General features: G+C 44.3%; 1 protein-coding gene across 2 annotated transcripts; it reads left to right on the forward strand.

Annotated features, from left to right (window-relative positions):
• The first annotated feature begins 7,982 nt into the window (after positions 1-7,982).
• LOC134284972 (uncharacterized) lies at positions 7,983-11,606 on the forward strand. 2 transcript variants are annotated; one of them, XM_062844659.1, is made up of 2 exons: positions 7,983-8,523; positions 8,589-11,606. In XM_062844659.1, the coding sequence occupies exon 2, from the start codon at positions 8,643-8,645 to the stop codon at positions 11,346-11,348; it is 2,706 nt and encodes a 901-aa protein (XP_062700643.1). In that variant the 5' UTR covers positions 7,983-8,523; positions 8,589-8,642; the 3' UTR covers positions 11,349-11,606. The 2 variants fall into 2 exon arrangements, with proteins under 2 accessions (XP_062700643.1, XP_062700642.1); XM_062844658.1 differs by having other exon boundaries at positions 8,616-11,606.
• The last annotated feature ends 1,411 nt before the right edge of the window (positions 11,607-13,017 follow it).

The raw sequence follows: 13,017 nt of genomic DNA on the forward strand, positions 1-13,017 counted from the left end.
TCATCCTGAGATTCGTCAAGGAGTTCCTACCGAGATTTTTTATTTTTTTTGCAGATATGTATGCTAGAGTTCCTTCTGAGGTTTTCTGGGTTCCTCAAGATATTTTTTCTGAGATTCCTCTCAAAAGTCAGTTTGAGATTCCACAACAAGTATTTTTGCAAGATTTCTTGTGAACTATCTTCTGAAAATTCTCAGAAATTCATTATTTTTTCCACAAATTTCTTCTGAAATTCCTCAAGTAGATTCGTCTGAGGCTCCACACTTGTTTTCCTTGAATTTCTCCTAGAACTCATGGAGATTCCTTTAGGGGCCGTCTAGAAGTTCCTTCTGAGATTCCAGAAAGCATTCCAGGTGAAACAATAAAAGAAAATCCAGCAGTAATCCCAATTAAAACTTCTCCAGGGATTCCAGAAGGAACTCAAATGTAAAAAGTAAGGTCGTGAAAGCTGCTTAGGAAATTCCACAAGTATTGCATTTTTCACTGAAAATTTTCCTTGCTTCGCTAAATAAGATGACGTTTTCTTCCAGCGAAAGCTTACGCGATACAGCAAATCGCCAAATTCCACACTAACACAGCAAGAAATCTGCCAACAATAACTTAATACACATGCATTTTCAGCGAAATGCTCTATTTACATGAAAACAATACACTCCTACAGCTAACGGATGACCGCCGTCAAATATCAGGATTGCCAACTTTCCAGCAATGGCTGTCATGTTTCTTTGTCGCCGAATCTGGCGCTGGGTCTTCGGCGCGGAAACCCAAAGGTGGGAATAAAATTTTGGGGTTTGCGCGCAATATTTCCTTGAGAAAGTTCATCTTGAAAGATTCCAGAAGGAACTTTTTGAAGATAATGAAAAGAAACTTTGATTTTATGTGAAATATAAATGAATAGAGGTCTTACTTACCTTACCTTACCTTACCGGTCAGGCTAAGGCCGGGGTGGCCTCTGCTGTACATAGTAGCCGCCTCCATTCCACTCGGTCCATGGCTGTTTGTCTCCAGTTCCGCACTCTGCGAAGGGTCCGCAGATCGTCCTCCACTTGGTCGACCCACCTAGCTCGCTGCGCTCCACGTCTTCTTGTACCGGTCGGATGACTCTCGAGAACCATTTTAGTCGGGTTGCTATCCGACATCCTGATGACGTGACCCGCCCACCGTAGCCTCCCGATTTTCGCGGTATGGACGATGGTTGGTTCTCTCAGCAGCTGATGCAGCTCGTGGTTCATTCGCCTTCTCCAAGTCCCGTCTTCCATCTGCACTCCGCCGTAGATGGTACGCAACACCTTCCGTTCGAAAACTCCAAGGGCGCGTTGGTCCTCTGCACGTAGGGTCCATGTTTCGTGCCCATAGAGGACGACCGGTCTAATCAGCGTTTTGTAGATAGTTAACTTCGTGTTACGGCGAACTTTATTCGATCGTAGAGTTTTGCGGAGTCCAAAGTAAGCACGATTTCCTGCCACAATACGCCTCTGAATTTCTCTGCTGGTGTCGTTGTCGGCGGTCACCAGTGAGCCCAAGTACACGAATTCTTCAACCACCTCGATTTCATCACCGTCGATATGAATTCGGGGTGGCGGGCGCGGTGATTCCTCCCTGGAGCCTTTTGCCATCATTTACTTTGTCTTCGACACATTAATGACTAATCCGATTCGCCTGGCTTCACTCTTTAGTTGGATGTACGTGTCCGTCATCGTCTCAAATTTACGAGCAATAATATCAATATCATCAGCGAAACCAAGCAGCTGAACGAACTTCGTGAAAATCGTACCACTCGTGTTAATCCCCGCTCTCCTTATTACACCCTCTAACGCAGTGTTGAACAGCAAGCACGAAAGACCATCACCTTGCCGTAACCCTCTACGAGATTTGAAGAGACTCGAGAGTGTCCCTGATACTCGAACTACGCTCATCACTCAATCCATCGTCGCCTTGATCAATCGTATCAGTTTATCCGGGAATCCGTATTCGTGCATAATCTGCCATAGCTGTTCTCGATCGATTGTATCATACGCCGATTTGAAATCGATGAACAAGTGATGTGTGGGCACGTTGTATTCGCGGCATTTCTGCAACACCTGGCAGATGGCGAACATCTGGTCCGTTGTAGCGCGTTCACCCATGTATCCAGCCTGATATTGCTCCACGAACTCTCTTGAGAGAGTACCTTGTAGAAAGCACTCAGTAGTGTTATCGCGCGATAGTTCCCGCAATCCAACTAGTCGCCCTTTTTGTAGATGGGTCACACGATACCTTCCATCCATTCCTTCGGTAATATTTCCTCCTCCCAAATCTTGGTAATGACCCAGTGTAGTGCTCTCACCAGTGCTTCTCCACCGTATTTTAGAAGCTCGCTTGATAGTTGATCTGCTCCAGCGGCTTTGTTGTTTTTCAACCGGCCAACCTCCTCCTCAATCTCTTGGAGGTCAGGGGTCGGAAGTCTTTCGTCCTGTGCACATTAGTGTGGGTCATCGGAACCGTTTTCTCAGATCAAAGCTTTTTTGGCTCCGTTTCGGGTCCTGAGTATCTGTGCAAAATTTGAGCACGATTGGTTGCGTCTACACTTTGCGCATTGCAATTGAAATTTGTATGGGATTTTGTATGAGAAAACATACTTTTTTTGCATTTTTGTCATAAGTTGAAAAAGTTTGTCTGAATATTTTTAACCGATACTGTAAAATGATAGCCTAGGATGTTCTGAAAAACTTTGTTGAAGACCGCAAAGCGATCCGATGCTTGTGAAAATAGTTATAACCAACGAATCGTATGCATGTGGTTATGTTTTAACATGTAAAGGAATAACAAAATCATGCTGTTTCACCAAGCAATGCCAACGCTATAACTTTTTTCATAAGCATCAGATCACTTCGCGGTCTTCGACAAAGTTTTTCAGGACACCCTAGGCTATGTTTTAACTTTATCGGTTACATGGTTTTAAAAAAAATCGAGCTTGTTATGAGAGAAATGCAAAAAAGTGTGTTTTCCCATGTAAAACCTCATATAAACTTCAAACACGATGCGCAAAACGTAGACATAACCGATCGTGCCCAAATTTTGCACACTTATTTAAAGCTTTGATCTGATAGGATACCATTGAATTTTTCATTTTTCCATATAAACGATGACCCACTCTAGACTATACAACTGTCGCTTGTAGTACGATTCACCACTGGTCAAAAACCAGTCGTCCTTACGTTCGGAAACATCTTCGCTACGTTTTTGTCCCTATTCTTCTTTTTGTACATCTTGGTGGCCCAGTTTTGGTGTTCATCTCTTTGCTTTTCAAGATCCAGTGTTTCTTCTCCATTCTCCGCATTCTTGATTAAAATGTTTAGCTGGTCACATCTGTTACAGGTATCCGTTTGTGGTTTGCGGAAACTCAAGTTGAAATCTTCAGTAAAAATCTTCCGATACACGTTTTCCTGAACTGCCTGCATATTTTCCTCGGCACACCATTATTTATACAACTCAAACATTTTCCTGACTGTTAAATCACTCGATAGAATTTTTTTACTGGACTTTTCTCTCGTGTAATGGCTGGTGCAAGCAGAAAATGGTCGGATATGCCTTCGAACTGCTTCCTTGGAATCCTCTGTAGTTTCCGATCTTGATCGGTTTCCAGATCTTCCATCTTCCGAACACACCGCCGCAGCACTGGTTCGTTGCTTACCCAGTAGACTTCGTACTTTTTTCTCCGAAACATCCAGTGTTTTCAAAAACATGCCCCGGCATACTTGCAACCTAATTTATGTGGGTTGGCTCTTTTCGGTGACATAAGAAAAAGCAGCATAATTCGCGTTACGCGTTTCGGCTTACTACTCTTCAGCCCTCTTCAGACGCCTAAAACATTTATTGAGACATTACAATTTTCTTAATTAAGTTAACACATACAAAACGTTTATACAATACACTTACAACATGCTGAATGTGACCATCAGCTCGGTCTGTCACAGATAAACTAAATCAAATTTTCCCAGACCTCCCAATAAATCTTACACCCTATTCGACACCCATTCTGTTCGGTTCGTTTTCGACGTCATTCGTTCTCTCTCTCGTTCGAGCTCGGGTTTCTCCACGTAGTCGGGCCAATAGTCCATTGTACGTCGTGGATTCGAAAGGACGTCATCAAAAGCAGGAAATACCTGAAGGAGAATCCGAATCTGGTGGTAACAAAGGCAGATAAAGGAAGCAAAACAGTTATCTTGGACGCTGAAGAATACCACAGCAAGATGCAGAGCCTTCTCGAAGACGAAAGCACCTACAAGAAGTTACCGTCGAATCCAACGAACAAGATCCTGCTCAAACTCCGCTTCAGGAACGGTCCCGACTGTTGAGCCCGGAATCTCAATTTCCGATTCGTTTAGTGTCCCCATTCCTGACGGTGATCCCGATACCATCGTGTCACCGTATGATGCTTCCGTATCTGAGTCCGCTGAGCCGCTCTCTGTAGTGGTAAACAAAAGCGTAGTAGCTCCAAGTAGCTCGTTGTGATTTTTAAGCTCTACTTACCCACTACTGCAACAGATTCCATCAGCATATCTTCAGGTGTCAACCACACCACTTCCTCCAACAATTGGCTTCTTTAGTGGTGTTGAGATAATTCCATATTCACAATCTACATGCCAAACTGAGCCGAAATCCAAATTTTCATGAACTTTGGTGCCCGGGAACCTATTTAAAAATCGATTTAAAGTTTGCATGGGAGCGATTTGTCGAATCACCCCTCGTCGCATTTCGTACTGGGCGGAGCTGTCAAGCAGTTGCCCAGCTGTCAAAAAGTGATTTCAAAAAATCTTTTTGTAATTGAATTTAGGTATCAAAATAAAGTTTTAAAAATCTGAAAAAAATCATACTGGCTTAAAAAAAGGTGCTCTTTCGAATAAAATCAAAAAATCAATATATTATTCTTAATTTAAAAACCCAATTCGAGTTCGTTTAGCTCGGCCATAGGGCACTGCATGATATTCTCGCCTTCTCTTTCACTCTCACTGAAATTTTGTAAACAACAAGGCCAAGAAACGTCAAAATCCCATACATAATCAAAACAATGCAGTGCCCTATATCGAGTGTGAAAACAGAAAATTGATCGGAGCACTTTTTTCACCGGCAGACATGTTTGTAAACACGAGGAAAAATCACAGTTGGCGTATCTACAGAAATATTATTCAAAACATTTACGACCGGCGTATCTTTTGCTGGTTGCGAAACTGTATTTACGTCAAATAATTTTATTTGAAAAATGATATTTCCAGACTGTTTTTCGTAATTATTTTTGGTATACATATAGTTTTAGACTCGAAGAATTCAAATATGACAAAATCTCATTTCCCGCCAAAACTGCAGTTACGCCCGTATGATACTGAACGCGAGAATTGTTTGCTTTGATGGGAGGGCGATAAAAAGAGCGAAATAACAATTAAATGCGTCTCTTTGTCGGCGTCGGTGGTGTAGTGGTAAGCGTGGTTGCCTCTCACTCCAGTCGGTCGGGGTTCAATTCCCGTCGACGCCGATGGGATTTTCTGAGACATAAAATCCGTGATCACGTCTTCCCTCGGATAGGAAGTAAAGCCGTAGGTCCCGGCCCATGTGTTGATGGGTTCGATATGTAGGGTCCTCAGGTGTGGTGGCTGTCTCCCTGGGGCGTCGGAATTTAAGGCTTAGCTCCTAGACCCAGCCGACGTAAAACACAACTGGCGCCGAACGGTGCTAGTTGGCCAGAAAAAGCAGAAGAAGAAGAAGAAAATGCGTCGCTTCTAGCGAAATTAGGAGCAGAGCGAGTCTACTGGGGGAGCGAATGGCGTCACAAATCGAACGGAATTTGTTCCTGACCTTAATATCTTAGTATTAAATCTATGGTAGTGCTCTCACCAGTGCTTTTCCACCGTATTTTAGGAGCTCGCTTGGTAGTTGATCTGCTCCAGCGGCTTTGTTGTTTTTCAACCGGCCAACCTCCTCCTCAATCTCTTGGAGGTCAGGGGCCGGAAGTCTTTTGTCCTGTTCACGAGCATACACAGAAAAAAATATGTAATTAAAATTCAGCGAGAAATCATGCACATAAAGGGAGTGCTAGAGTTAGTGCATTTTTACATGAGATATAATGTAAAATTACATTACCATCGTGTAAATTTCCGCCAACCATCGCGTAAACCATCATGGGCTTTAACCGGTTATCTGACTATTAGCGGAAATTTACACGATTGTAACGTAATTTTACATGATATCTCATGTAAATTTGCACTAACTCTAGCATTCCCTTTATGTGCATGATTTCTTGCTGAATTTTACATGAATATTTTTTTCTGTGTAGTTTCTGGAGGATACACATACAATTAATAGGGTGGGTAATCAAAATTTGAACCAAATTGCGGCTTTCTGAAGCAGTGCAAATTTTAAGTGATTTTTTCTCCCACATGGAAATAATTTACGGCAGCAAAATCTTATGTACATGAAAGCCACGGGTATAAGCTTTCTGTTAAATGATAAAAAGTTTGTATTTGCACCGAATTTCATTGAAATATTCGATTTTTCATCAAAAATGATTTTAATCTTAATTTGAACCATCGTAATCATAATTTGAACCAATTTTAATCTTAATTTGAACTACTGGCGGCAGCAGCTCAAGCATCTCCCACAACAGCCAATTTCGTGCTGAACAATAGAAAAACACATGAATCTGCTAATTCTCATAACTATTTTTCATTAGGCAGTGGAATTTCAACTAAGAATATTCTAAACTCTCCAGAAACTTGGAAACTAAAATTGGAATTTTCCATCCCCCAAGAGTAAACAAAACAACCACTAGCACAGTCTGCAGGCAAACACGGGAAGCTCGCCCCCGTTTACTAGTTCAAATTTAGATTACAAATGGTTCAACTTAAGATAACATTCTCCAAGTAAGAATTACTTAAATTTGATAATTTTATGACAAATAATGCGTAATATTATTCGGTTTCTACGATAAATAAGCTTTCATTTGACGTGTTCACATATTGCGTGTGATACAATGCATGAGCTGTACGAGTGCACCGAAAATGTGCTTTCTCTTGGGGGAAATGGGTGAAATCACAGTGATTTTTCAATTGCCTGTTTTCCATGACAAAAACGCTTTTTTCAATGATTTTAAAGTCTATGTTATCAGGTTATATTACGGAAAGCTGTTTAACATCTTTTTCGGGACAATATTTGCCTAAAAAGTACGTCGTTTTACTGAATTTCGAAATGGTTCAAATTAAGGCTTCTTACGGCATCATCAGCATCGGCAGCCATGTTGGATATGCGGCTCGAAATTTCAAAGTGATAATTCTCTGCAACCAAAGCGAATATTCGTATGAAAAAGTATCACTCTATTTGCTCACTCGCAGTGATTACGATGATACTTTTTCTGCGGTGTTGCTGCAGAATTGACAGTTTTTTATCATTTCAAAAACGCGAGGCAAACAATCATTGAAAAGCAAAAATTCAATGATTCGTTTGAAAGCTTCGTGATTCATTATGACACATTAAGATTACAATTTGACTAGTTCAAAGTTTGATTTCTTACCCTATGCTTTACGTAGGAATCAGGACAAACCACACACTAGGAAAAAATCAAAATTACTCGTGACGTAAATTTACTGCAAAGAACGTAAACAGTTTAATGACGTAAATTCACAGGTCTTTTGACTTAATTATACGTCATTCTTGTAAAATTGAGTTCAAGGTGACGTAAACAATTTGTGAATCGTGAGTCATTACGTTTCATATGACGAAAAATCCAGTTTATTGTGACAGAAAATTACGTCACTTGGGCGTTCAAATTTACGTCATATGTGTCGCTTTTATATGTGCATCCAAAGTGATGCAAATTTACATGAATTTTTCTAAGTGTGCATGTAAAAAGAGAGTGCAAATAATGTCTGGACGAGAGTATAAAAAGCGATCGAACAATAAAGACAGTAGCAGTTTTGCCTAGTACGTCACAAGCTATCACAAGCCGAGTATCAGTAAGTAGTTTCGGTCGTCGACAGTTCATTCAGTGCGTTTCTCTTGCCTGTTGATCGGCACACGCGGAATCGAATACCGTCTCCCTTCGCAACGGTAAGTGCCCGGTCGTCAACAAGGCCCGTGCACAGAAGTGGTGCCAAGGGAGGGTTTTTCCAGATATCGGCAAAAAGGCGGAGGAGGGCCTAGTGTATGAAGCGTCGGTAAGGGGGGATGGGGGGGGGGGTTGTTTAACACCCAACCCCCCCTTGTGCACGGGCTTGTAATCTGTGAAACAGGGTTTATTCAAAGATTAACTCTGGAATGGAGGATACACAGTGGTATAAAGCATACAACGAGACTAATTTCGACTTGTGCCTCTATCGCACGAAACCGATAATGTCTCCTTATAGCAACAATAATGGTTTATCGCAGATAAGATGCCTGCTCAGGTTCGAACAAGTGCTTAGCGGTATATGAAATCGATGACATCAGTTTCAATACCGGTGTCGAAGGCGTGGGGATTGCGATTTTTGCTTTATGTAAAGGAAGAAACAGAACAAGTGAGTATCATTTGTTTCGTATGAAACCTTCTAAAATGCTAACTATTTCAAAAATGATTCTTCAGGTGTGCACCAGACGAGGCTTAATATAGGTATTACAAAGATTTCCGAAGATTAGCATGGAGCACCGCAGTTCCGAGCTGATGTCAGTTCTCCGAACGACTAACGATCCATCGCAGTTTGCTGCTGCGATTCGTGACGGGACAGAAATGGACCTAACTTGCGTGAAAGCCGTTCCGGAAGTGCTGAAGGCGTTGAACATCCACATTCCGAAACTGGTGATCAACGTTCACGTGGAGAAGGTTGAAACGTACAGGTTTGGCGCAGAGCAATACGACTTCGACGGCGTTGACAGCTGCGTGACAGTAGACTTGGAACTCCGGGACAACCACTACCAGCTACGCGGATCATCGGAACCTGGCATGTCCGAAGGCAATAACTGTCTCTATGCTGCGTTGGCCACGGCGATTCCGCAGCTTTCAAACACATCTGCCGAAGATTTCCGACGCCGTATGGCTGACTGTATTGAAACCAATTCGGAAACTCGACGATACATCCAGCTTGGTCAACACCATGCCCTTCTGCAAAGTGGTATTTTTGGGGGCATGGTCCTTCGCCGTAGATCCAGATCAACTCACGAAGATCTCTCCAGGGTAACATCAGCTAAAGAACATCTGTTGGCGCGATTCGAAGCCATATTCGATATGGCTGGCCTGGTTCAACACTACGCAGACTATCTGCGTATAGATCGTAGTGAAGTTCTGCGTGCGGGTCCTAGCCAATATCAGGATAGAAGCAGCTCCGATCCAAAGTTACATGCTGCCCATGTAACTAGAGTTCAAATATCCCAGAGAGTAGAAGATAACGAACAGAGCCTCATTCTGGTGGATTACTTGAAAACTCAAGTAGGACATACTCATCTCGTGGAGAAATGGGCGAACGTGTGGGGCGGTGTAGCACAGGACATCGACTTACTACAAGTCAGTTTGATAGGTTTGTTAGAAGAGGTAGACTTTTTTCAAAATCCTCCAGGCTTAACACAGGGCTTTGAGAATGATCGATTGAAGCTTCGAATTCTCAAAATCAACAGACAACTACACAGAAGAGAAGCATCAAAAATCACTCTTCCGGACACAACTACAGCAACCGCAATTGCTGAAATCTGCAGGCAAGTCTTCGCCAATGTATTACACCGAGCGATCAAGACCATGAAAACTGAATGCTTTAGAAACGTACTCCGCGACGTTCACGATTCGATAACAGCGAAGGATGCTGACGAACTGCTGAAGCCAGGCCAGAAAGTTGTGGACTTCGTTCGACTGGTACAACAGCATTGTGCCAAAACTGGCGGAGGTAGAATCACCGATGCGAATGCAGGAATTGCTATTACTGTCCGGAATAGCGGAGAGGGAATTGAGGCTCACAGCGGCATTGAGGGTGGTAGCAGTGGTATCAGCGTTGAAAATGTCTGTGGCATTCGGTGTAGTTCTGGTGGAGAAGAAACACGTAACATTGCTGATGATGACGATACGGATTGCTTGTTGATAGACGAGGAAGAAGATGAAGGTAGAGGAGTTGATGGAGAAGATGAAGTGGCGATGGAATGCGAGAGTACGGAGAATGCAAGAATGTATGAAGCGGATGGAAATCACGAAATGGTGCAAGATTGCGGTCAGGAGGGTTCACGAATCCGCAAAAGAGTGCACGAAAAGGACTACGAAGAGGAACACGGAGGAAAGCGCCAGAAGGATTGCGCAAATGGGGACGAAGAGAGACTGGATGATAAGCGGGAGCGGGAGCGCCAATTGGAACACGAAAAGGAACGCATCAGGGAGCAGAATAGGGAACGAGAGAGGGAGCGAGACAGAGAACGCGAAAGGGAACGGGAGAGGGAGCGAGATAGAGAACGCGAGAAGGAGCGGGAGAGAGATCGCGATAGAAAACGTGACAAGGAACGGAAGCTGCAGCGAGATAGAGAGCGATATAGGGAGCAGGAAAGGAACAGCGAAATACAGCGTCAGATCGAACGCAAAATGGAGCGCGAGAGGATGCTGCTTCAAAGCGAACGCGAGATGGAGTGTGAGAGAGCGCGTGAAAGGGAACGCGAGAAGGAGCGTGAAACAGCACGAGACAGGGATCGCGAAAGGGAACGTGAAAGGATGCGTCAGATTGAGTGCAACATGTGTGAGGGGAAGCTGATGCTCCAGACCGAGCGTGAGAGGATGCGTGAGAAAGAACGCATGACAGAGAATGAGTGGGAACACATAAGGAAACGAGAGAAGGAAAAAGAAAGGGAGCGTGAGAGAGAGCGCGAGTGGGAACGAGAGAAAGAACGTGTCATGAAGCGCTACATGGAGCGGGAATGGGAACGGAAGAGAGAGCGCGAGAGAGAACGAGTGAGGGAAAGCGAAAGAAAATGCTTCACTCTACGCTTAAAGGAGTGCGAGGTAGATCGCCAGAAAAAGCGCAAGATGGAGCACGAGAGGGGGTGTGAGAGAGCGCGCGAAAGAGAACACGAGAAGGAACGTGAGAGAGAACAAGACTGGCAGTACGAAAGAGAACGTGGAATAAAGCAGCAAATTGAATGCGTAATTGAGTGGATGATGCTGCAGATCGAGCGAGAGAGGGTGCGTGAGAAAGAACGCGAGATAGAGAGTGGATGGGAACACGGAAGAGAACGAGAGATGGGGCGATATTGGGTGAGCGAAAGGGAATGCGTAGAAGAGCGCGAGAGAGAACGTGATAGGGAGCGTGAGAGAATGCGCCTCATTGAATCACTAACCGAGGAAATAATGAGACGAGAGATGAAGCTAGAGAGGGAATGACAGGGAACGCGAAGGGGAGTGTGATAAGATGCACGAGATAGCACAGGATATGGAGCGTGAAAGGGTACGCGAGAAGATTGATCAAGTGCATCGCAAACAGAAGAAGCTCCAATAATGAATACGAGGGAAGAAAGCATCGTAAAAAGAAGCGCGCGATGAGAACTTTGATGGATGCCTTGAAGATAATCATATGGTATGGTAGTATGGTTTGAACGTACAAATATGCAAATAACAATACAGTTAGTGGAAAAGTTCAAATGTTTACAGATTTTTTTTTTGAAACAACGTTTAATGATGACATCTCCGCTTATTTTTTTTCTTCGATTCCGCTTCGCCAGCATTTCTACTTCTCCAAGCGTCTCTTCCATTACCGTCAACACGACGTCGTCTGCGAAACCCACAATGACGACTCCTTTGGGAAGTTTTAACGACAGTACGCCGTTGTACATGGCATTCCAGAGCGTTGGGCCGAGTATGGACCCTTGTGGAACACCTGCCGTTACTTCCGTAGACCTCTGCCCTTCGTTGGTCTCATACACCAGTACCCTGTTCTGGAAGTAGCTCCGTAAAATCTGGCACAGATAATCGGGAACCCGCATACTGTGTAGCGCTACGGCGATAGCCTCCCAGCTGGCAATGTTAAACGCATTTTTGACGTCTATCGTTACCACAGCGCAGAATCGATCACCTCTCCGTTTTTTCTTGGACGCCTTCTGGGCATTCTCGATGACTACCCGAATCGCATCCACCGTCGATTTTCCCTTACGGAATCCGAATTGCATCGCTGACAGTCTTCTCTCACTTTCGGCGTATTCTGTCAACCTGTTAAGGATGACCTTCTCTAATAGTTTTCCTATAGGGTATCCAGCAGGCAAATCGGTCTATATGATCCTGAGTCCCCCGGCGGCTTTCCTGGCTTCGGTAGCAGCAACAACTTTTGAACCCTCCAACCGTCTGGGAAGTAGCTTTCATCCAGGCATTTTTGGAGCACCATCCTGATCATGTCCGGAAACGCCAATATTGCCGTTCTAACTGCTACGTTCGGGATCCCATCCGAATCGGGAGCTTTCCCGATCTTGAGCCCCTTCGCAATTACCAGCAACTCTGCATTGGATATCCGAGCACCTTCGTTGGGTTCTTCTGCATTCTCTGCGTATGGTGTGGGCGGCCAAAACGTTGGGCCATGGAGCGGAAAAAGACCTTCCACGATCCTCCTTAGTTTGTCCGGGCACATTTCCACGGGAACTGCTGGACCATTGAGCTTCGATACCACGATTCGGTACGCGTTGCCCCAGGGGTTGGCGTCGACTTCTCGACACAAGTCTTTGTAGCACTAGCAGTTCGACTTACTCAGCCTTATCTCGCGTTTAAGAGCGGCTCGAGCTCCCCGAAAAACTGTTCGCCTTGCTTCTCTCTCAGCTTCATTTCTGGCCCTCTGAGAGCGTCTCCTAGCACGGAGGTACTGATCGTCGCGTTCCACCAATACGCTGGCCGTCTTCTGTTTCTGGGCTCTATCTTCCTCGGCATTGCTATGTCGCATGCCGTAACAATCGCTTCCGTTAGTTCACCTGCATCAAGGGCTGCACTGCTGTATGTGCGCAGCGCCTCGACAAAGACCTCCTTGTCGAAGTCTTTCGTCTTCCACCTTCGTTCGCATGTTCGCGTTCTC

This window comes from Aedes albopictus, chromosome 1 (genome assembly GCF_035046485.1).
Source record: "Aedes albopictus strain Foshan chromosome 1, AalbF5, whole genome shotgun sequence".
NCBI classification, from domain to species: Eukaryota; Metazoa; Arthropoda; class Insecta; order Diptera; family Culicidae; genus Aedes; species Aedes albopictus.